Here is a 25,190-nt window from a genome sequence, read left to right as displayed (position 1 = left end):
ACACCCCTTCTGCAGAGATTGTTTAAATAGTCTCAACTCCTTTCACTTAAAGCTTTATTGTACAACAGGGAAGTACCTTTTAATTTAGAATAAGAAGGAGCTGGAGATTTTTTTGATCAAGGCATTTTTCTCTGGGTTAGATTGCTGCAAATTTGCTTAAGTAGATGGATGATGAAGGCAGGCAGGTAGATCTGTTCAAAACTGAGATTCTAAGAATTCCACTGCACCAGCTTAGAAGTATTATTTCGTCTTTATATAGATCTAAACAGTATGAAACTGGCTGATAAGCACAAGTATTTTCAACACTGTGTACTGCTTTTCCATCATCTTAAGCCACAAATGCCCTAAGAATTATCAAGAATAGTATAAAAATGCTATTTTATGAGTGTGATTTGTGTTTCGGGGTAAATCTTTATCGACTCCATAACAGAGTAAGTTAATTTTTTTAAACCTCTGTTTAGGTTTCTCTTTCTTATGCAACTATTAATAGCACAGGAAATCTGTGGATTAACAACATTACCGCTGACCATTCTCAGTTTAATATAAAGAGGAGGTATGGAATAAGAATGAAAAGATAAAAGGGTTTGACACGAGAGTTGTGTAGTCTTTCACATAATTAAAAGCTTTTTTACTTTTGAATAGTTTAACCGAAAGAAACAAGTCCTTCCCATATAACAACTGAAAGTGTACGTTAGTGTTTACTTTTAAAGTATTATCAAAATGATTAACGGTGCATACATTATTCAGTATTACATAATGGTTCTTTACAGCTCAATGCTGTATAGTGGTCAACGTATCTTATAAAAGACTAAATATTACACTGGGCTCCAGTAAGGCTGTTTTTAATCTAGTAAAGTTTTAAACTAAACCAACCGTCAAAAAGTCAGGGGCATCTCTGCTGCTGAGCAGAGCCATCCCTTTCAGCAGTGGCTCAGCAAAACTTCATAGGCCGCAACTCAGACTTCTAGCCCACACAAGTTTCATTTGTAAATCTAAGGAATGTAATGATAGGACAAGGACTGGTAGTCCTTGCTTCCTTACTCCAGGATCCTCAAACCACAAACCCAGAGTGTGATAACATTAGAGGAGATGCACAGTTCAAGCTTTGAAAGTTCTCTTGAAAGAAGTGATTCCAGGAGTTTCTATGAGACCAAAGCAGCTTTATCTTCAAAAGGAAGGCACCATCCGAGATTATCAGTTTTTTCTGGCTTGTTCCCAAGATTATAGTAATGGCTGGTAACATTATCTTAAAGGTCAGATGGAGTAGGTAGTTAGGACAGGTTTACAAATGCTTGAAATCAGTATGCACTTAATATTAATTTGTACAGGTAATCCTCGACTTGTGATCACAATTGAGTCCAACATTTCTCTTGCTGAGACATTTCTTAAGTGAATTTTGCCCCATTTTATGACCTTTCTTGCCACAGTTGTTAAGTGAATCACTGAAGTTGTTAAGTTAGTGACATGGTTGTTAAGTGAATCTGGCTTCCCCATTGAGTTTGCTTGTCAGAAGATCGCAAGAGGGGATCACATGATCCCAAGGACACTGCAACCATCATAAATATGAGCCAGTTGCCAAGCATCTAAATTTTGATCGTGTGACCACAGGGGGGTGGGGGGGCCTGCAGCAACAGTCATAAGTGTGAAAAATGGTCATCATTCACTTTTTTCAGTGCTGTTGTAACTTTGAATGGTCACTAAAGGAACAATTGTAAGTCGAGGACTATCTGTGTTGTACTTTTTACATACACCTTAAATCTATTCCATTATTTAGACCAATCAGTAATGCACTTTTTAAAATCTCAGTATTGGGATTTTGTTTTTGTAAAAAATGTGAATAGATTTTCAGCTGCTAATCATCGGATCCATACGTGTTCAGTATCCAGATCATTCAGTAGATGAGCACTTCAGATAATCTCCCACTAATACGTGGATTGACTTCCTGTTCTGACCTAGGCTTCCCCAGCAGCACGAAGCCAAATCCTTGTCCTGATAAACCCCTTTTATTTAATTTACACTGAATTCCTCTCCAGCAGTCTTTCCTCTTCCATCATCTTTTAAGATAGTTCACAATTACCAACAAAGCCAGGCCGATTATCGTTTAGACACCACACTGTAACCAACAATACTAGGCAAGATTGCAGGAACAGATCTTCACCCAAATGAACTAATTGTCTCCTGCAAACTCCTCTCTCCCCTTTGTTCCTCTTTATTCCCTATGGGAGGGGCCATTCACCATCCACCTGTGCTTTACTCCTGAGTCGACCCTTGTTCCTTAGCTGTTCCCTTCTCCTGGCAGCTCTGTGCATGCGTACACTGGGAACAGGATCCAGCTGTTCTTCTGCCTGACTGATGTCTGATTCCGAAAGCAGCTGACAACTGTCAGATGGCCCTGGCCCCCTCTCTGCCTCTGATACAGAGCCCTTGTCAGAGCCTTCCCCAGACTCCAGGATTGGCCTATGTTCCTCCCCAACCTCCTCACTGTCCACTGGCGGGCCACAACACTTTCTTCCCACGGACTGTCTTAGAGACCCAATGTTTTTCCATTGACTCTTACATGGAAGTAGGACACTTACATGGCTTCAAAACCCAGGATCCATCCCCTCATTTTGAATTGCTAGAAGTCTTTGGCAGTCTCAGCCTGCTGTTCTGAAAAGTGCCCGGTGGGATTGGCTTCTGATATGCAGCTGTAGAAGGGAGGTGGAGAGAGAGAAAAGAGAAGTAAATGTGTTTAATTTATTATTTATGTCATAATTCTATCACAGAGGAAACTTCCCCAAAAGGTCAGACAATACTTGACTGGAAACTGAGCAGAGAAAACCAAATCAACCAGAACTCTAATCCTGTGTTATTCTTATATGGGAAATCCATTGTTCGAAATAGGCTTTTAACCCCCCTCTCTACATATTGAGCAAAACAAACAAACATCTGGCAGCCCACTTAGATTCAGTAGGGCAACCTGAGTGCTACCAGTTGTGTCCATTGCTGAGAATTCTGGGAGCTGATTAGGGAAAGAAAACAGTATACAGTACAAAAATGTAATTGTAAAAGCGTGCAAGAAACGGGTCATCCTGTTTCACCAGAGGACCTCTCTTATACAGACAGTGCTCTACTTATGAACAGGTTACATTCAAGATTTATGATCAAATCCAGTTCATCCACAAGGGCAGGTATGCGGCATGCTGTGAATTATCTTCTCCCAAATTCAAGGACCTTCTAGGTTGAAATTGCAAACGCTTTTTTGGGGTGTATCTGTCTAACACACTACTCTCCCGGCATCCAGAGTATAGAAATTCTATATCTTCCTTGTATTGATCATGCTAATTTTCTCTCTATTGTTCCTATTTTAGTGTATGTGCTGCTAAAGGAAACACAAAGTGAATAACCTATAAACTAGGTTATGTAGTCCATTATACAGCATGGTTACAATTGTACTTCATGGCATTTCAAGATGATAAAGAATTGTGGCAATGAAGAATGATGTAATGATTACACCTCATTGCTCCTATTGCAGTATTTTGGTTTTACAGGTAGTCCTCAATTGATGACCCTAACTGAACCCCAATGACTTTGCTTGTCGGAAGCTGTCTGGGAAGGTTTACGATTGGTGATCACATAATCCCAGGACACTGTAATTACAATAAATACATGCCAGTTTGTCAAGTATCCAAATTTTGATCACATGACCATGAGAATGCTGTAATGATCGTAAGTGTGAAAACCAAGCGCAAGTCATTGTTTTCAGTGCCGTTGTAACTTCTGTCATTAAGTGAATGGTTTAAATCAGGGGTGTCCAAACTTGGTCCCTTTAAGACTTGTGGACTTCCACTCCCAGAGTTCCTCAGCCAGCTTTGCTGGCTGAGGAACTCTGGGAGTTGAAGTCCACAAGTCTTAAAGGGACCAAGTTTGGACACCCCTGGTTTAAATTGAGGACTACCTGTACTATCTAAACAAGACCCAGGTGGGCTTATTTCATATTATGTATAGATTAAGAACTTGTTTCTCACCTAAGAAGGCAATCTGAGGCCATACATGCCTACCATTTTAATAGATGAAATGGCACTGAGGACAATCCTATCCCTGTGTATAGTTTTTCTAACAATACATTTCAACAGAATTCAAAACTCTTTAGCAATGTCCCTGTGTATTCACTCACCTTTCTTTCCAACCCCAGCAGTTGGTTTAATGGTTCTCTGCCCACCAGATGTTTCTGAACTCACTGGTTTAAACTGGCTGGATTTCCCAGGAACTGTGTATCTGCCTGAAACAGCAGCAGTATGATTGGTTGGTTTTGGCATTGGGAGTTGGCTTGCCAGTGGAGATGTGGCAGTATGTCTTGTTTGACCAAAACCACCACAAGGCTTGGAGGTGGTTTGTCTTTTGGGGCCATTGCCTCCCATAGTTTTCACCTGACCTGGGATGAAAGAAAAAAAAAAGATTTAATGGCAAATCAGCAAAATGTTTCTAGAGATAGTGACTGGATCCTACCCAAATCTTTAAATGTAAAAGGATTATAGGGGCCAAGATACATTCAGCAAGAAATGGAGCAAGAAACAAAGGCAACTCATAGTGAAAGGGGAAAGTGTGTGAGCTCTAAAGATTTGAATTAACTCTGATACCAGTTCACTTAGCAGCTAGAGAATCAGGCATTAATGATGGGTCAATAATATGTGGTATGTAGATAACACTTAAGTTTTCAATCTAGTGAAGGCTCAGACCGAACAGCTAAAAAAACCTGTTTATAAACTAGTTTATCTCTTGTTGCCACATAGCAGATTGTGGATTCTAGTCCACTTTAGGCATAAAGCCAGCTGAGTGTCCTTGGGCCAGTCACTCAATGCTAGGAAGCAGACAATGGCAAATCACTTGTGATATCTTGCCAAGATTTTTGTGAAACCTGATCAAGGGATAAGGCAAAATACAAGTACCGGTAATTTATTTTAACTTACTTGCATTTGTCTTCAGAAAAGGTGCCATCTTTTCTGGAGCAGCTGGAATTTTTTTCACAGGGCTGGTCCGCCAGAGACGCATCTGAGAACTTGGCTTTCCTTTCTCTTGTGCAGCAAGCACTGTCCTTTGGATAGAGGAAACCTGCAAATGTATCCACAGCAAGATTCCAGAGGAAATTACATTTTATAGGATTGTGTTACACTATCACAAAGATGGCTGGTGTTCCATAAGATTCAGAAGCTTCTCTGTGGTCCATGAAAAACAAACATACAGTCCTACATGCATACACACCCTTCCATGGATGAATATATATGAAGGCTAATTGTACAACTTACACACATGCTTTTTGAGGTGTTTATAGCCTTTGCTTGCATTGATACAAACAAAGATAGGCTAAGCACCCTTTCAGCCTGGAGAAACATGCAAAAGTTAGTCACTATACATACAGCCAGTGGTGAAATGTAAAATTTGTTACTACCGGTTCTGTGGGCGTGGCTTGGTGGTGGTGGGGGTAATGTGACTGGGTGGGCATGGCCAACTTTTTTTTTTTTTAACTTTTAAAAGCATTTTTTCTACAACCTCTTTGGCCAAATGCTTTTAAAAGCCTCTGATGAGCTGTGGAATCATCAGAGGCTTTTTTTTAACTTTTAAAAGCATTTTTTTGGCCGAAGAAAAAATGCTTTTAAAAGTAAAAAAAAACAAACCTCTGATGATCACATGGCTCAGCTGGGCATGGAGAGGGGGGTTGGGGGCAGGGTTTTTTGCTACCGGTTCTCCAAACCACCCGCCGCCATCACTACCGGATTGGGCAATCTGGTCTGAACCGGGAGCATTTCACCCCTGCCTACAGCTTTTATGCAATGGTGTACATTCTTAACTATCTGCCCATTTTTCTCTCCTCCTTCCTCCCCCACCCCTCCAGCAGCATTTCTGTTGGAAATACCTGTGGGCCTTGATCAGGACTGTTTTTAGCAGAAGCTTCTGTCTTCCTCTGCATTTTCCTTATGCTGGTTTGAGGGAGAGGTTTCAAATGCAGCAATGGCTGCTGGCCTTTTGTGGTAGTTGGAAGGACAAGTAGTTTATCTGTCCTTTTGTTCCTGATGGTTGCCTGAAGCTTAAGGCAGAAATAAAACAGCTGCAGCTTTTGAACAGAACTGCTATTCTGTAGAAAATTAGCTAAAACCTTTTACACAGATTTTCTACGGGAAAAAAAATCCAAAACATATATATCCCATTTGCAGAAGTATGGTCCTCAAAGCAGAGTAGCAGTTTTTAAAAGGCAAAAAATCAGTAAACGTGACTAAGTTAAAAACAAATAGGTAGATTCTACAGAACAGTAAAGTACATAAACTTAGGTGAACAAAGTTTTAAGTGGTTGTCTAAACATGTTTATCAGAACATATTTTTTTCCAAATGGACTACACACAGAACTTTCTTCCACGGCTGTGTTGTAATGTACAAGGGGATATAAAAAGACTGAGAAACATTTGATGGCTAAGAGCTGTATTTTTCATTTAGAAGATGGAAGATGGGATGTACATGGGTGAAGCAATGATAAGCTGTAGGCAAGGCCATATACTAGTAGAGCCAGGTTTTGTATTCCTATCCAGTCCCAAGGTGGCAGGCAGATTGGTTTTTTTCTTTGTTTGTTTAACATAGTACACCTATTTTAGGACATTGAACTTTCTGTTTTTATTCTGCCTTGAGATGGTGAAAATCTTAGCAAGCTGTTTGATAAAATAAAAGGGACTACAAGAGCCACAAGATGTACTCCTTGGGGAATGCAATTTAGCTACTCCTGCCATTAGCAGTCTTCAATTCCTAACAACTTTCATACAAATCTAGAGTTAACTGGCATAGATTCTGGGCAAAAGCCTAAGGCTTTGAAAGAGTAGAGTAGGCATTTCTGTCCCTCTCTCCTTTTACTATACATTTAGTGCAAAGTGAAACAAGTATCTTTCTTAAATGTATATAATTCTCTCTCAAAAATCAAAGGACTTTGACTGTAATATAAACTTCTGCATTTCCAGAATCCATGATCATGACTGTATATATCAGGGGTCTCCAACCTTGTCAACTTTAAGACTTGTGGACTTCAACTTCCAGAATTCCTCAGCCAGCTTTGCTGGCTGAGGGATTCTGGGAGTTGAAGTCCACAAGTCTTAAAGTTGACACGGTTGGAGACCCCTGGTATATACTATACTGGATTTTACACACAGAGATACATTCTTCGCTTAAGAGTATTAACTACTACTCTCTATACATTTTGATCTGCTCCAGAAGATGCTTCTAAAATAGTAGGGCTTCCTTTTGATTTCTGAAGCATAAGGCAACTATGGGAATGTCAAAGCAGATAATATAATGTATAATTTGGTAAGGCCACACTTGGAATATTGCACTTGGTCACCACAATATTAAAATACGTAGAGACTTTGGAAAGAGTGCAGAGAAGAGCAACAAAGATGATTAGGGGACTGGACGCAAAACATATGAAGAATGGTTATAGGAATTGGGTATGTCCAGTTTAATGAAAAGAAGCACTAGGGGTGAGATGATAGCAGTGTTTCAAAATGTGAGGGGCTGCCTCAAAGAGGGGTCAACCTATTCTCTGACGCACCTAAAGGCAAAACAAGAAGCTTGTTCTGGATGTTCCATCCATGTTCTTGGACGGAAACTGGTCAAGGAGAGAAGTATCTTAAAAATAAGGAGAAATTTCCTGACAGAACAATTAATCAGTGGAATGTCTTGCCTTTAGAAATTGTGGATGCTCTCTCACCTGAGGTTTTAAAGAGTTGGACAATCATTTGTCTGAAATGGTATAGAGTGTCCTGCTTGAGCAGGCAGGTGGACTAGAAGACCTCCCAGGTCCATTCCAACTCTGTTATTCTGTTATTCAAATAAGAGGGTGCTGGATAGAGAAAGAAGATACCCTGTTTTCCTCAAAATGAGACATCCCCTGATAATAGGTCCAATTGGGCTTTTGAGTGCATGGCAATAAGGCCAAGCACTTATTTCAGGGCTCAAAAAAATATAAGACAGGGTCTTATTTTTGGGGAAACACGGTATTAGGATGGGAATTTTCTTTCATAATACTGAATTTGCAGATTCAATTTCACAAAATGATTAAAGCTAAATTATCTTTTACAGGGCTAGTGAATAGATTACCAGAAAAAATACTTGGAAAAATTGGTAAAGAAATGCTACGTATTGTCACAATCCATGTAATGAACTATTGCATCATCTTGATATGGTAATAGGAAGATAATGCTAATAAGCACCATGCAGAGCTACTTAAAAGATCTTTGTGTAACTACTGCAATATGGAAAAATTCTGCAACCGTACTATCTCAATTTAAAATATTAAAAAGAAACAAATTCTTTAGGTCTAGCAGTCCAGAGATTTGGGGATGGAGGGTTTACCCAGCAATTAGATTAAAAAGGAAGCTGTTATGTGTGCAATATGTGTGGATGAAATGTCTACAAACATTTTCAGTTTCAGCAAACCTGACACTGCAATCTTTACAATTCTGAAAAGTCTAGGAGGTCAATTGCTGAGGTTTTGCGAGCTGTAACTCTTAACAAAGTTGAAAGGCTATTGGGAAAGGCTGACTAAGTATAATAAGCACAAGCTTAAGAAGAAATCAGAATCAAAACCAATGGCACAACCTAAGCACAATCTTCGCAATCTACATGCCTTATTGATGAGCTGCTGTCCTGCCACCATACCTTTTTATTGCCGGATGTCATTGTCATCAAGGCCTTAGGTTCAGAGAGCTTAGCTTGGGGAACATCAGTGCTGCGCACATAAGGCGTATTTTGGAGTCTTCTGGGACTAGGCAAGTTTACAAGGCGGGAAGAAGGACTTCTACCTTCGGAAGACAGAGCTTTGGGGGAACCTTGAGCCAAGCAGGTAACTGGTTCCACTGTTGGGAGCAGAGCTTTCAGAGGACTGTCCTTCACATTGAAAGTCTTTCTCCGGGTGTTCTGGGGACTCTCAGTCTCTGCACACAAGAACCTGATTGGGGGTAAAAGCTGATGTTCTAGAACTGTCTCAAGCTTTGTTTCAGAACTGATATTCTTCTTTTCCAGAAGCCGACATTTCTCAAGCTGCCTAGCCAGCAGGTTAGCTTCTTTCATGACCTCCTCCAGCCTCATTGGAGTCAGGGGACTCCACTGGGGAATTGGCTCTTTGGCCCGTCCATCATTCTCCTCCAACAAGATGTTCAGATCAACTGCTTGTGCCACACTCTTGTCACTGAGTTCAAGGGGACAAGTTATAGACTCTCCCTCTCCTTGTCTATAGCAGCAATAAGTGCTGAGAGAGAGAGAGAGAGAGAAAATGAAACACATTTACACATTCAAGGAAACAGCCATGTAACTCAAAATAAAGTTTCATATTTTTATTATTGTAGACTTGTTATCAGAGCCATGTAAATATTGTATATAAAAAAAAGAATATAAGAAGGTCACTTAAAAAAACTGCTCCCACTTGGCCGGATTTCAAAGTATTTGGCTTTTGTACAAAACCAGAATAAAGCTTCTCAGTATTAGCATTTTCAACTGTTTTTATTTAAAAATACATTGGAAATATATTAGGGATTAGATAACTAATCTTTTAACTTAAGGAATGGAGAACAAATTAGAATCATTTGTGTATATTGTCACTTTTCTCCCAAGTAATTTGTTTGATCCGCTAAGATCTTCATTTGTGCACTGGACTTTTCATTTTTATTCTCCAGGGGAATTGAGTAGCTTCAGTGATCCTGACAGCATGATCATGAACTTCAGGAGGATTTCCTTGCTGATAAGATCAGAAGGATGAGAAATAAAGTAAGAATGATTCAGTAGGAATGAAGGCAAGTGGGGCTTGTTATCCAGGGAAGGAACTCCAAAATGAATGCCAGAAGATGGCAAGCCACTTCTTCATTGTTGCCACGGAAGCTTCATAGACATGGCTGTAACATTTAGCTAGAATTGATTCTAGATTACAAGACTCATCAGATTAGAAGATATTTCTCTCATAATTGAGAAAAAAACCCTAAATTTTCATTAATAGGTCTGGAGTAGATAACGTGGCTTTATCAATGCTACAAGTAAGCCTGATCACTGACAGTGGTACCCTCATTTTATAAGGACAGACTAAGCTGGAACATGGAATGTAAAGCATGATGATCCAAAGGAAATCTGACATTTTCAAAATAGGAATGAAATTTACTATACTGCATGTTTTAGGAATAACTCAACTTAGTAGATACACTAAGTGAATCAGAATTGGTCACTTTAATTACAATATATTATAAATGAAGGACATGAGGCCATACAAAGGAATGAAGCATCACTGATACTTAGAAAAGATAAGAGTGTGCTTACCTATAACATGATAAATGACAAGCTAATATATTTCAGAATTAGGAGGCCATATAGTGAACATCAATGTCAAGAAAGGTAGGCACCAATTATAGACACATTGATGGAAGCCATTGACAATTTCAATGGCAAATTGCAAAAGGATAGTTGAAGTGCAAGATTTGGAAAAATGGAGAAAACTTGAATTACAGGAAGATTTGGACTAAGTAAATGCAACAATGCAGGAGATGTTGAGAGTTTTATGAAGAAACATCTGTCTTCACTGCCAACATTTGCATCAAGCAATGTAAAGGCAGATAACATCTGGACATCACTGAATGGACAACATCGAATCAAATCTTTCATAATAAAATACAGAAAATGGAGATGTATATACTCTAATTCACCAGCACATTTTCAGGTACAGTTTGTAGAACCCACTGATTTGACCTAGAGAGTATACAGTAAGAATATAAGACAATTGAGGACCAAATTTAGTATATTTAATTTAGTGAAAAAAAGATCTCATGAAAAAAATAAAAAGTGAAAAATATTAAGATGTCAAACATCAGCCACAATTACTGAATTCACGGGTAGAATCAAAGAAATGAAAGAGATTGATAATTTTGCCTTCTTGGACTCGAACTAACAGGCATGGAGGGTGTTTTACATGAGTTAAAGAAAGTACAGTAATCCTAGCAATGAAAACAATGACAAATTTAGACAAGATGTGAAGATTAAGGATATTTTCTATGACAAAAGAGTTAAGACAATCCCCTCCCCAAGTGATAACATACAGATATGGAAGTTAGATATTGTAATAGATCAAGAGAAAGGATTTGATAGAGCAGTGCCACCTACTGTAAAGAAAACAACTGTCCAGGGTCAGTTGGCCCTGGACAAAGTAAAGATTCCTTTAAAATTCTGATCACCAAGTAGAAACTCATACATTACATAGATAAACTTTGAATATGTAATCCAAATGGATGATGAACTAGAAAAAATTATTGTGCGTAGCATGATTGATGGAAATAGAAGAATGGAAAGGTAATGGAAAAATTGAATGAGCAGGATCAAGAAAATTATTGGAATATCCTTAGAAGGACTATCAGTTGATCCTGGTTAAGATAGCAGGGAGGGACTGGACCTGAGTTCATGACCCCGAAAGTAACTAATTCCACATTTAATTAAAAAACAAAACCCACTGTTAGTGGTTGTGAAGGTATTTGCTTACCAACTTCACACATTTGCTGTTTACTCATGTGATAGCTTCTATGAATTGTCAGTAATTATTTATCAGTCTTACCTATCCAATGGAGAAAATAGTTCAAAATCCAGTGTCTCATCAGTAATAAATTTTATATCTGAAAAATAAATTATAATCATTAGAAGTATTAACCTAGATATTTAACCTTTACCATCACCACAAATATTACCTAGGCATCTTAACAGTTCTAAGCAAGAAGAGAGGGAGGGAGGGAGGGACAGAGGGAGAGAGAGAGAGAGAACACTTTGTAGTGAAGAATATTCAAAAGAAAAAGCTACTTAAAGCCCTTATAAACTCCATGGAAACAAAAGATGTTAATTCTTGTGCCCCGAATCACACGGAAAATTTGTGGCAAAACAGAGAATTAAAGTCATCTGTCATTATTCTGTTACTAAAAACTTTAATATGTTCTGAAAATTATATATGTCATGGGGGAAACTGACCTAGGTGATTATGAATAGTTAGGCATATTTATACCAAATGAAATCTACCTGAATAAACTTATAATTCTTCATAATATCGTACAGAAAGCTTCACACCAAGTATTACACAGTGTTAAAAAGTTTCTATGCCATCCTGAAAGGGGACTTTTATAAAGAAGACTGATGTTATAAAATTTTTGCAACAAGTTGTAATGTTTCTAGTCCAAATGACTTTGGATATGGTGTGGAACAATTTCATGCATATATTTAAATGCATAGACACTGACTTTCTGTACTTACCCTTTGATGATTCCATGCTTTCTAGCAATCATTTCAGGATACTACTAAACAACTGAAGTGGGAAGATAACAGTTAAATACAAGATAACATCTTGAATGTTAAGGGAGATGTGTTCTGCTATTTTACATATTAGAAAAATAACAACTCGATTGGAACATAGAAAGCTGTTATCTTCAGATTACTGACATTGATGTTCCAGATTTTCAGGCAAACAATTTTTATCTGAAAGTTTAATCCTGGTTTGATCATACAAAACCATCTTGTTTACTAATTTAACAGCAACTTTAAACCTGACATCTATTATTTTTATTTAAAAAATTTGAAATCTATAAAATAATGTATGTGTGTTAATTATACAATAGTTGTTATTGATAACATTATATTCTGCATTCTGCAAAGTTGGGATTTGGAAAAAGCCTACTCAACAAATGCTACAGAAGTTACAGAAATCTCACTAATGGCAGATTGAAAAAGGCTGTTTAGTGAAATACAATGAAAAAAACTGTGAATGAGAAAAAATACGAGTGTGCTTCAAGAAATTAAAATTAAAATATTCAATAATTTGTATATAAAAAACACAATGACTAGGAAAGTAATCGGAGAGAGCAAGAACCAGTTCACATTAGCAAATGCAGAAATATTTGAATGAAAGAATTGGGTATAATATGCTCTGGGATGAAACTGAACTGAAGGAATACTGAAAGGTATATTTTAGAGATCTGTATGGGCATGACAGAGACACATAAAATAAATGCTGTAAATGTTAGTAGTCCAGAAAAAATAGACAAAAATAAATACTATGAGAACATTGGAAAAATATAAAAGTTAAAACTATGGGTGTGGTTTGCTTATGAAGTGACTGCTATTTGTTCATTTGTATGCAAAAGACCTGCATCTGTGTCTACCATTGAAAGAATGAAAGTGAAAGGTAGTAAGAGTGAATGCATAACTACAGGGAGTTTAGTTTATTAAGTATGCCTGGGAAAGTTTTTTCCCAGGCATACTTAAGAATTCTGGGGAATTCCCAGAATTATCCTTGAAAGGATAGAATTACGATGTCAGGATGCAGAATCTGAGAAGTGCAGGGCAGCTTTATACACTGCAGGGGTTGCACAGATTAGATCTTACTTTTCAGCAATTCACAGAGAAATGTATGAATGTGAGAAAGATTTATTGTAGAATTGTAAATATGTGTAAGTACACAATGAAGCAAATTGCCTGACACAGTGGATCGTTTTTTGTGGAAATGGAATTGAAAGATGGTTGCTGAATGTTAAGAGTGACATGTAGAAATAAAATGTGCATGAGAATGAACAGAATGCTTAGCAAACTGTTCCCTAATGAGCAGGGAATATGTTCCTTTTGGTTATTTAATGTACTTGAATATATGTATAAATAATACTTGTGGCAATATTAGAGGCAGATTGATTATGAATAGAAATGGCTGTGTATTTTTGTATGTAGCTCCTGTGTGTTATTGACTGAAAACGCCAATGATTTTCAGCAAATATTAAATAAATTGTACGAAATATACTGGAGTGATTTTGTGATATACTGAAGACTGAACTACGGAGAAAATATATGCAATAAGGGGAAAGCAAGTGGGTTAAATGGAAGAGAAGACCAAGAGGTTGGATGGAATAGGTGAAATCCTCAAAAAGAGAGGGGAGAAATTTAAGAACAAAAAGCACTGCATAGGCAAGAACACTTTGCAGGGATAGAAAAGTGTGGAGAATAAAATGGTATTGATATAAACTAATTTCATAGTAATATAAACAGTATCTTTTACTTTCTCTCTTGCCTTTTTTTTTGGCTTACTAGTTCTTATTCTGTGTTTTGAATGGGTATTTATGGAAGGATGTGGTTACATTAAATCTGTCAGAAACTTCCTGCTCTTAAAATTGTTACAAATTGCAAAGTAGTTTCATTACATTATTAAAACAATATCTAACAAATGCAGGCGGAAAGTGGGACCCAAAAACTTGAATCAAAAGACTTTGGAATTCCCTGCTTACAGTGTTGCAACTTCTCAGGCAATCCAAATGAAAACTATGCCGCTTTTCCTCCTCAATTTAGGGATAAGAATCTGTTCTTTACTCAGATAAGGACACTGAAATAATGATGTTGAGCACAATGCCACCTCGGAGCAGCTTTTGTATCATCAAGATTGAACTCAGTAGAACCAGTGAGCTTCCAAACAGCATAGCCCTGGCCACAGTTTATTTCAGGCAAGAATGAAGCCATCTATACCCATGTCCGCTTGACTTTTTACCCTTTTTCGTGTATCCCAAGATTGGGAGTGAAGTCCTTTGAGTCTGACCGTCCTCTGACTATAGTAACTAAATTGCCGTCATTCTGAACAATACGCATATGCTGCTTAGAAGAAACGAAGACCTCCTTTAGAATAGAATAGCATTTTTTATTGGCCAAGTGTGATTGCACACAAGGAATTTGTCTTGGTGCATATGCTCTCAGTGTACATAAAAAGAAAAGATACGTTCATTAAGAATTCTAAGGTACAACACTTAATGATAGTCATAGGGTACAAATTTAACACTTAATGATACTTCGCCTTACCCGTTAAAAAGAAAGCAAAACAGCTTACAAAAATCAAGGGCAACCCTAACGGGGAGAGAGGAAAGCAGGCAGGCAGGAAGGACGCAGTTTTACTTTGCTTGGAAAAAAATCTCCCTCTGCTCAGGGAAGGCGGGGGGTTCGATTCTCCGATATGTTCAGTATTGCAAGTTTTAGCTCCCGAGTAAAGGAGCTGAAGACGGGTGTTTAATTTGCAAACAGAAGCAAATCGAGTCTCTATTCAATGTTTTGCACGCTCTCGTTTCGTTCTTAACCTCACCTAAATCCTACGAAGTGCGGCTTCGTTTTGCCCCCTTCGTGCGAAAAATCTACCCATCCCTCCATGCAACATGCAATCCATCCCCGCCTCCGGCGTTACCATCTCCCCCGCGCTCTCACCGCAAAGCTGCTCCGCTGCTACAAACAGCCAAAAAAAAAAAAAGAGAGAGAGAGAGAGAGAGGTTAAAGCAAATTCGAATTTCCCCCTTTTGACTCCGTCACAATAGAGCTCGGCCTTCCTTTATAGCGATTGGCCCGAGGCACCCGGGACTCCCGCCCGCAACGCCCCCTTTTCGGCTTTCTCTTGCGAGGGGACGACTTAGTCTGTGACACCGGAAGTGTGGCGCGGGAATTCGATTCCCCCAGCGGCAGACGAAGGAAGCATGGCGGCGGTGCCTCCGGACACTTGGCAGCCGCCGACCGTTTCAATGGAAACCACGTAGGTGTGAGAAAGGGTTGGGTAGCACGATAGAGGGAAGGCCCCAGGTATGGTCTTAGCAGGAACTAAAAGAAAAACTCGTGGAAAAGTTCCGCGGGGAACCATTGCAGTCTGATAGACCGATTCCGGTCTAAGTTTCCTAAAAGCTGTTTTTGGGAAGAGGTGAGAGGTGCTGATATCTCAGAATTTCTGACTGAGGAATTCTGGGAATTGAGGTCCACATATCTTAAAAGATAAATTTTGCCCACGATGATCTGTCCCCAATGGGCTTCCAGAGGTGCACTCGTGGTGGGTTTCAATTTTTTTTTACTACTGGTTCTGTGGGCGTGGTGTGGCTTGGTGGGCGTGGCAGGGAAAGGATACTATAAAATCCCCATTCCCTCCCCACTCCAGGGGAAGGTTACTGCAAAATCCCCATTTCCTCCCAATCAGCTGGGACTTGGGAGGCAGACTAGATGGGGGTGGGGCCTTTCAGAATTTTTACTACTGGTTCTCTGAACTACTCAAAATTTCCGCTACCGGTTCTCCAGAACTGGTCAGAACCTGCTGAAATCCACCTCTGGTGCACTCATCACCACTGTAATTGAGTCCACCCTCCTTACTGCTGGTTATCCTACTGTTTACTTGCTCTCTTTCCTATTATTACAACCAGTGAGTTAAGTCTTTGCATAATATATCTGAATAAGATAACGAGTGGCCTAAGTAAGAACTCTGGGTCATGCATTTATTTGTTTTCTTGGCTATCCATGGGATTCTCGGGACTCTTCTCCAATACCAAAGTTCAAAAGCATCAGAAGCTTTTCTATTCTGCTGTTTCAAATGTGAAATATGAAGGTGCCACATTACATCATGTTGTGCTTTTTCATCTTAATATTTTATTAAATAGCATGAGAATTCTATTTCGCAGCATGGGGCTCATGGTTTTGGAGCTATACTGGAAGCATGCACCCAAAACTTGCAAAAATTTTGCTGAGCTCTCCAGACGAGGCTATTACAATGGCACCAAGTTTCATAGGATAATCAAAGATTTCATGATCCAGGGAGGTGATCCAACAGGAACTGGTAAGAACACATTCCAAATACAATTATTAGATGTGGTGTTCATAAATGCTGATAAAATCTAATGTATAAGATAAATGTGATATTATGATGGCCACAGTTTTTCCATTTCAACTTTTCTCTAAATTCCTCCAGTCTCATTAAATCTAGGTATCCTAGAAACACAAATTTTCAGGAAGAATTTTCTATGTTGACTTTCCAAATTAATTTCATCTTATTATTGTGATAGGAAGAGGAGGAGCATCTATCTATGGCAAGCAGTTTGAAGATGAACTCCACCCAGAACTGAAGTTTACAGGTAGATAATTGATTTAAAGGATTTATATCGGGGTGAAATCCGACCGGTTTGGACTGGATCGGGTGAACCGCTAGGGATGATTGGCATCGGTTCACCAAACCAGCAGCAATCACCCCTAGTTGCCCATGCACGCCCGGTCACCCAGTTGCTGCTCACCTCTTCCGGCTCGCTCAGGGCTTCGGCTGCTCAGGGTTTCTGGCTGCTAGGCTCACCCACCCACCTCCGCCCTATATAAGTTCCCTTTGCCACAATGCCCAGCTATTTGCCTCACCAGTCGCCTCGCCCACTCAGCTCACTAAAGATAAGCAATGCATGCTGCCCGCTTGCCTTTTGCCTTGGGTCGGGGGCCAGGGCCTAGGGATGCACCATTCCTCAAGGCCCCGGAGCTGCTGCCCCCTCGCTGTCCCCTTGCCTCCCGCCTCGACCGGGTCGGGAAAAGAAGGGGAACGGCTCTGCGGTAACTTTCGCTTGCAAGAAGCCTGCAGCCACTGCATCTTTTGACACAAGAAGCGCCTGCAGGCGCACCGAAAAAATAGGCTGTAGCTGCAGGCATCTCACAACAAGGGAAAAAGCAGAATAGAAATATATAAAAAAACCTACTGGGTTCTATGGCCATGGTTTGGTGGTGGGGGGTCAATGTGACTGAATGAGCGTGGCTGTGAGTGACGTTGCATTGGCCATACCCACTCAGTCACAGGATATCCCCCCACCAAGCCATGCCCACAAAACCGGTAGGGAAAATTTTTACTTTCACCACTGATTTATATGATCTAGATCAGGGCTGTCAAAATCCCGGCCCGCAGGCCAGATGCATCACGTGCTGGCCACGTCCTGCCCAGTTTAACAAAGGGGGAGAAAGTCCCGATATGTCATGTGACACCAATTTGACACCCCTGCTCTAGATAAATGCTTCGTATCTGAAGTCAAATCAGTTTGGTAAGATTGTACTTTAAAGGCACATCTGACATTATTATCCCCCCCAATTAGTTACTGGTGGCCAAATTTATAGTGATTGTGCTCAGATCGAATTAATAGATTTTTATTATAATTTCTCTTAAAATTATTTGTTTATTTTTTTAAAGATGTTTTTATTTTGCTTGACTTGAACTAACTCTGGGTAGCTCACAAAATAAAAAAATAATAATACAGTAAAGAATAAATGTTAAAATATTACAAAATAGTTACAGATGGCAATCCAGATAATGCACAAATCCAGTCAATCTACCTCAAGGCCTGGTAAAATAGTCAGGTTTTCAAAGCCTTTCAGAATGTCTTTCTGGATAAAATCTCACTCCAAAGGATAGGCACCACTATGAGAACTTACATTTCCTGGAACATTGATACTGTTTAATCTGTTGGATTATGCAGGCTGGGAAGAAACTTTTGTAGCTAAGTGGTCCTTCAGATAACCCAGCCATATGCCATGTTGCTTTACTACACTTTGAATCAACCTGGCCACTAGTTCAGTGTGTATAGGATGGAGGTCGTATGGGCATGTCAAGACAGTCCATCATTATTTGCACCTCTACATTCTGTACCAGTGGAAGTTCCTAAATGGTCTTCAAGGACAATCCCGTGTAGACTTCATTGCAGTAATTGAGCCATGAAGTGACAAAGGCATGAATAACTGGAAGGCTGCCTGATCTAGGGAGGGGAATGCAGTGCTCCAAAATAATTATCTGCCTGGAAGGGATGAAAAGGTAAAAACTGTTTTGACGTGCATTCAACCACTAGTGACTGTATGGACATATTTTTTGTAAATTACAAAAATGGTTTATGAATGTCTTCTGGTGGTCCCCCCCCCCCAATTTCCCAGTCTAGATCACAGCCAAGAGTTTTCATTAAAGTGCTAATGTAATCAGGTCCAACTCATCTAAATACTAATTTGGTCCTGTTAAGTCTGACCAAGGTTGAACAGTTGTCATTTGCTGTGGGTAATGACCAGCTCAGCCTTTCCCTGCCATTGTAGATATGCAGTGCCCTCCTCCTACCTCTTCATCATTGCAAGCAAGGGAAGAAATTGCATCCCTTTAAGCATCATTCAGTATTGTGAAAAACTTAATCTCAATGTTTCATGGATCAGATGACTGATAAAAATCTTTTCTTCTTTTAAGTCTAGGTTTAGGGGATGAGGCCAGAAAATTTTTAGTTACAGAGATACCCTAAAAGTGGTGAGAATGACATATAGCACATTCCAGAAAGTTCTGCGAAAGACATCTAGTATTACAAAAGCTTTTGGATGTCAGTTATTAGTCAATAAAGATGCGCAGGTATCTAAGTAAGAAGTGGGAAATGTACTTCAGATCCAGGATAGACGTATGTGTTGTACCTTTCAGTGGCATCTTAATAAAATTATGCCTTTTCTTGGTCACAGTAGCTCACAGAAAGATATCCATTTAGGTACTAATGTCTCCTTAACATCTCCTGAGCTTAAATCTGTATTTTAATGGTTGGTATAAGTGTAAAGGCCATCTGGAATGCATGAGCAGTCCTATAATCTCATTACAAAAATTCTATTGATTTGAATATGAATTTTGATACCAGTGAAGGAGTGATGTGCTATAAAGATCCAGCAGGGTGCTTCCATTTGTTTTGTTTGCATGTTCGATATAGGTAACTTATAAATTATAAACTAGTAATATTTTTTCCTCCTTAAGGTGCAGGAATCCTTGCTATGGCAAACGCAGGTCCAGATACAAACGGAAGCCAGTTCTTTATTACACTAGCACCAACCCAGTGGCTTGATGGCAAGCACACTATCTTTGGTCGCGTTTGCCAGGGAATTGGGATAGTCAACAGAGTGGGTATGGTGGAAACGAATGCGCAAGATCGTCCAGTGGATGATGTAAAGCTTTTGAAAGTTTTTCCATCTGGCTAGACTGAAATCACAAAATTGTTACATGTAGACTCTTCCCCCCCCCAAAAAAAACACCACCAAAACTGTTGTGTGCCAAGACATACCTGCCAGCTACTTGCAAAGTAATCTCTACTAAAATTACCTTCAGGATTCACCTTTAACCTTTTTATTAAAGCTAAATAATCAAGAGGTTCCTGAGCTATTTGTAATGGGTAAATGCCATCAAGGTGTGATAAGTGTTGTTGATAGCATAATTTTGTCTTCCATTTATGCTTCATTTGGAATGTAGCAAATCACATGCATAAATAAACATAACATTTTAAATGCCCAAAAGTAATCAGAAAATATGTAGTATTTTACAAGTCAACATAAATACCTGTTAACCTGGTGCAGGGTCCACATGCCTCTAGAAGTAAGATTAGAATGTTCCAAGTAGAAATAGGGAGTTGATTTGTTACCATTTGTTTATTATGTAATGATATAAAATATCATTTATAAAACATAAAATTTAGGACCAAATCATTTATACTGATGGTAATTTAACTCTTGGTCTCATTTTATATCCCTCAAAGTCAAGGACATGAAAACTAATGATACATTGTTTGAATAAAATGTGTTTTACCAAATACATTTCCTTCTTGTTTTTGCCCTGAGTGCTGCAAATAAAATACATATTGGTACATATCCATTCTGTGTTTATCTTCATAATATCATTCAGCTCTATTTCTTTCAGATTTCCATAGTTTTAACACCTAAAAAAAATATGTAATAGTATTTCAGTACAGATTTGTACTTCAGTACAAACAAATAATAGTAGGAATCTGAAAACTGCTGAGAAAACAGTGCATATTTTTGACAGATTGATTTAACACAGCCTAAAACTCAGTTTATTATTTGACTTAACAAATCACACATTTGGTTGTTACTTTTTAAAAGTCCAGCTAAGTATAGTTTATTCAGTGAATCTCTAATGGCACTTTTTGATGTCAGAAGTTAACAAGTCACCTATAATGCATCAGTTTGCATTAATATTTGATCTTTATATAGACTTAAATTTACGACAGCAAAGACTTTTGTGGTCTCCATAGAATTCATTGGATAGATGGAATATGCTAATGGCAGACACACACATACAAATTCAATTCTAAATTGAATGGTCATGAAGAATTAAAAAAAATGTAAGTAAAGTTAGGGGAAAATAAAATGCAGGATGTACCTTGATGATGATTGTTCAAAAAGTAGATGTTTTTGCATGAAATGAACATTTTTGGATTGGTAAACACCAGACGTGGGTTTCAGCAGGTTCTGACCAGTTCTGAAGAACGGGTAGCAAAAATTTTGAGTAGTTTGGAGAACCAGTAGTAAAAATTCTGACTGGCCCCATCTATTTTCTGCCTCCCAAGTTCTGGCTGATCAGAAGGAAATGGGGATTTTGCAGTAACCTTCCCCTGGAGTGGGGTGAGAATGGAGATTTTACAGTATCCTTCCCCTGCCATGCCCACCAAGCTATGCCCACCAAGCCACGTCCACAGAACCGGTAGTAAAAAAATTTGAAACCCACCTCTGGTAAACACATATCTGGGAAACAAACCCTTTGCTCTTTTCCTGCTTTCTATTGTACAGATTTTGATACTGCACCATCTTAGTTAGACTAAAGGGGGCAATCCTATTCCACAAATATTCTAAAATGACTAGTGAAATGATTGAAGAGGTTACTAATGGCCATAAGGTGGAGATAGAGCCACCTTAACAGAGATATGGCACTGAAAGAAAAAATTGCAAGTAATGGAATCATTCTTGAATTATTCAAGATTGAAACAGTTAAATGGTGAAATGAGACTTGGTATTTTTAAAAGCATATGCAAGATTTCTACATTATACTCTACTTTTTTTAAAAAAAAAACCTGCTAAGTAAAGTGTCAAATAATGAAATGCCTTTCAAATATATTCATAGTATACAGATTTTACCTAATGTTGGCTGGCTGTTTTCTGTATTTGTTTGGATTACTTACTTGTGTAAACATATAATATTTCTATGAATGAATATTCTATAATATTCAGTAGTTTTTCAACCAGTTTTTGAAAGATGAAAAATAAAATGCCGGTAGGATTTAGCAAAAATGCATCTGAGTAAATACAGTTCTCATTCAATTTAAGCAATCATGTAAAAGGCTTAGGTGTATAGTACATATATTTAGATTAAACATAATGCCCTAATTTTGCCACCATCGCAATCTAATTGGAAAAACTCTTGGCTTTCATAATGAGCTTTGTACATGCATAATTTGGGAATTATTTTATTTGAAAATCTGTGTTTTATTTTTCTCTTAGCCTTGCATTCTTCTGGTGGTTACATTTTTTTATTATGATTAATTGGCAAGACAGGAGAGCCATTAACTTCAATAAGAACAAAGTTCCAGGCGGCTGCATTAATATCTTCTAATGATTTATCTGTAGTGGTTTGTGAAAAGGAAGACAAGCATACCTGAAAACATCTTGGGTTGATTATGGAAAAAGCTGCTGCCTAGTAACCGAGAGGGCATTGGTCTCCGATTTTTAATATAAAATATGCGATGTGATTTAAGAATGCTTAGAGAACCTCTATTTATACTGCATCAGACTTTTAGTTCATTTAGACAAGCGCTTCTCCACAATGTCAGCTATCATTTGTCCAACAGTTTTCGAGCACAACAAGAGAGACTCCCTTTTAAAATCCATTGCTATACAACTGGCAGGAGAATGCATTCTGTCCGGTTTCTCCTGGACAGAATGCATTTCTCATCTCGGCCTGCAAGAGATGAGAAGGGACCCTGCTTTAGATTAAGGAAAAGTACATGAAACCATGTATATATACTGCAATCAAGATCTGCAATCTTCCGAATTGTTACAGGGTTGAGATTATAAACAGAGCAAAGCAGGAGATGTAAACAAAGAGTCAAACTGCATAATGGAAAATCTGGGAAGCTGAGCAAGCCCATTACATTGTTGGACTGGGGTGTTTTTTTTTTCTGTTTTAAACTCTAAATCATATTTTCACAAAATATTATTGCATTGCATTTCTTGCAAATAAAACTTATTTTTTTACCATTGCATTGGCATGGAACATGCTTGTAAATAATTATCCCTAAAATTATGCCTCCCTTGTTTTCTAAATCTGTGAGCTCTTAAATGTTTGATGTCATCCTTTGCCCTGGGGAAGAAAACATGTTTCAGAAGCAATTATGTATTTATTTTCATGAATAAATCTTAGTCCTAAAATCGCCATGTCCTGGTTTTATCACACAGACTGCAATTAATAGAAGAAAGAAATTCGAAACTCTGGCTCCTCCCAACATCTGCACTGATGCTGTTATTCATTTCTACTGCTTACTTATATAATTAATGCATTCAAATATGGTTCTTAATAGAGAAACTGTTATTGTATATGTGTGTATCTCATACATATTACATTCCACAATGTATTCCTCACAAAAAAAGCAGCTTTTTAGAGCAGAATCCAATTTAAACAATAAAAATACTCCCTACCATATTCTGAGATGTTGTCCTTCTGTCATCTGTGAAACACCTCTTAGGAGTCTACATCCAAAACAGAATAAACATGGTCTAGAGAAGTGGTTTCCAAACTTGGCAACTTTAAGACTTGAGGATTTCCGACTCCCAGAATTCCTCAGCCAGCCCCACTATTGCTCTATGAGCAGGAGGCTTAACAGTTTCCCTCTCCAGCCTGGTGCCTAGTTCTCTCAACCATTCATGATATGGTTTAGCCTCCAGACACTTTATCATCTTTGTTGCTCTTGCACTTTGTGGGGTCTCAGCTTTTTTTTTTGCATCGTGGTGACTAGCACTGTATGCAGTATTCCAAGTGTGGCCTCACTGGTGCAGTATAAAGAGGTATCACTTTTCATGTTCTTCATGCTGTTCCACTGTTGATGCAGCCTTGGACTGCATTGACTTTTTTGGCAGCTGCAGCACATTGATGGCTCAGACTTAGGTGGTGATCCACCAGATTAGCTTAATTAGTACCAGGTTAAGATCCATGGAACAGTATTAATCAATACTGAGTAAGAAATAAGAAAAAGTAAAAAAGCCACCTAGGTAGGCAAAACTAATCAATGAGAAATACTAAGTTTCCACACCGAATAAAAAATGTAGATACGGTATGTCCTTAGTTCAGAGTAGAGTTTGTCAATCTTGGCATGAGTGAACTCATGCAGTTCACAGGGCACTTTAAGATGTGTGGATTTCAACTCCAAGAATTCTGGCATACTAGTTGGGGAATTCTGGGAGTTGAGGTTCACACATTATACATTTGTTGAGAAGGTTGAGAATCATTGCCACAAAGCATCTAGTAAGGAATATGAAGAGGATGAAAAGATGTTTCTGTCAACACACATCTATATCTTCACCTAGGGTCTGATCCATTGGGAAAATGAAACCTCAAGTAACTACTGAAGAGCCTCTAGTAACTGATCTAATTCTGAGATAGGATTCCTCTACCTTGGAACCCAGATTTGACGCTATTCATTCTGAGGAGATCTTTTGTAAACAAACTACTGGGAGAATTGTCTTAAGCTTTCCACCTGCTGCCCTTCAACAGACAGAAAACTCTCATTAACGAAGAAAGATCAATACTTACTGGAAAAGGACATGAGTCTATTATTGCAAGCCAGATCATCCTGTCCTATTACATTCTGTCAATTGTTCCAGATTGATATTCCTGCATCTGCACTATTTTCAAGATTGCTTTCATTCCTTGCCTGTCGCTTCTATTTTGATTGCACCTTTGCATTTTTCTTCATTCTCATCTTACTTTAGTTCTACAATTATGTTGTACATCCTTGCATAAACTGACACTTAAAGTGGATTGGGAAATCCCTGATGAACCAAGAAAATGCACAATTAAAAAAACCATCTGCCAAATAGGCAATCTTGATTCAATGGGTTATCATACTAATTCAAAGCTAAGGACTGTTAAGAAAGTAAGTTCAGCCTGAACTTTAATCTGTTGATTTGATTTAGAGAGATCAGGAAGACGAAGAATGGTACAATATGTAACAAAACAATAGCCAGATTAGAGGCACAATTCAGTGTTTAGAAAATAGCCGAATTCAACTGGACTGAGCCAGAAAAAATGAGATTTGGGAAACCGAAGGGCTTTTTAGGGAGTGATTTGTCTGTTTTTCTTCTTTAATTATTAGTGCAGAGGTAGTAATAATTTACAGCCTTTGCTGTAATACAAATATTATAGCAAAGGCTGTAATATTTAAGACATATGAAATATTCAGGCACAGGAGCCCTCCCTAAGGCAGGGAAACTGGAAAATCTGTAATGAACTGTTTTCTGGGATTAGTGATCCCTTAGCAACTTTCCCAAGCCTGCAAAAGCATCATCTGAAACTG

At 38.5% G+C, this 25,190-nt stretch overlaps 2 protein-coding genes across 9 annotated transcripts in view; both read left to right on the top strand.

The window, feature by feature from the left end:
• Positions 1-11,732, top strand: part of CELSR2 (cadherin EGF LAG seven-pass G-type receptor 2) — a 135,590-nt gene extending 123,858 nt beyond the window's left edge. For all 4 annotated transcript variants that reach the window (XM_058176260.1, XM_058176258.1, XM_058176259.1 and 1 more), the window contains exon 35: positions 9,040-11,732. In XM_058176260.1, the coding sequence (XP_058032243.1) occupies positions 9,040-9,253 (214 nt within the window). In that variant the 3' untranslated portion in view covers positions 9,254-11,732. The remainder of the gene's footprint in view (positions 1-9,039) is intronic.
• Positions 11,733-15,448: 3,716 nt separating this feature from the next.
• PPIL1 (peptidylprolyl isomerase like 1) lies at positions 15,449-20,475 on the top strand. 5 transcript variants are annotated; one of them, XM_058177513.1, is made up of 4 exons: positions 15,449-15,577; positions 16,485-16,639; positions 16,866-16,934; positions 19,592-20,475. In XM_058177513.1, exons 1-4 carry the CDS (start codon positions 15,522-15,524, stop codon positions 19,810-19,812), a joined length of 501 nt encoding a protein of 166 aa, XP_058033496.1. In that variant the 5' UTR covers positions 15,449-15,521; the 3' UTR covers positions 19,813-20,475. The 5 variants fall into 5 exon arrangements, with proteins under 5 accessions (XP_058033496.1, XP_058033497.1, XP_058033495.1 ...); XM_058177514.1 differs by having other exon boundaries at positions 15,478-15,581; XM_058177512.1 differs by having other exon boundaries at positions 15,491-15,577; positions 16,464-16,639.
• The last annotated feature ends 4,715 nt before the right edge of the window (positions 20,476-25,190 follow it).

Source organism: Ahaetulla prasina, chromosome 3, assembly GCF_028640845.1.
Source record: "Ahaetulla prasina isolate Xishuangbanna chromosome 3, ASM2864084v1, whole genome shotgun sequence".
NCBI classification, from domain to species: domain Eukaryota; kingdom Metazoa; phylum Chordata; class Lepidosauria; order Squamata; family Colubridae; genus Ahaetulla; species Ahaetulla prasina.
Note: the sequence above shows the minus strand (reverse complement) of the source record. Positions and strands in the feature narration are given on the sequence as shown.

Coding starts and splice junctions, on each gene's coding strand:
- PPIL1 (XM_058177512.1), top strand. CDS start 15,522: ATGGCGGCGGTGCCTCCGGACACTTGGCAGCCGCCGACCGTTTCAATG. Junction 16,640..16,865: donor AGGTGATCCAACAGGAACTG/GTAAGAACACAT, acceptor TTATTGTGATAG/GAAGAGGAGGAGCATCTATC. Junction 16,935..19,591: donor CCCAGAACTGAAGTTTACAG/GTAGATAATTGA, acceptor TTCCTCCTTAAG/GTGCAGGAATCCTTGCTATG.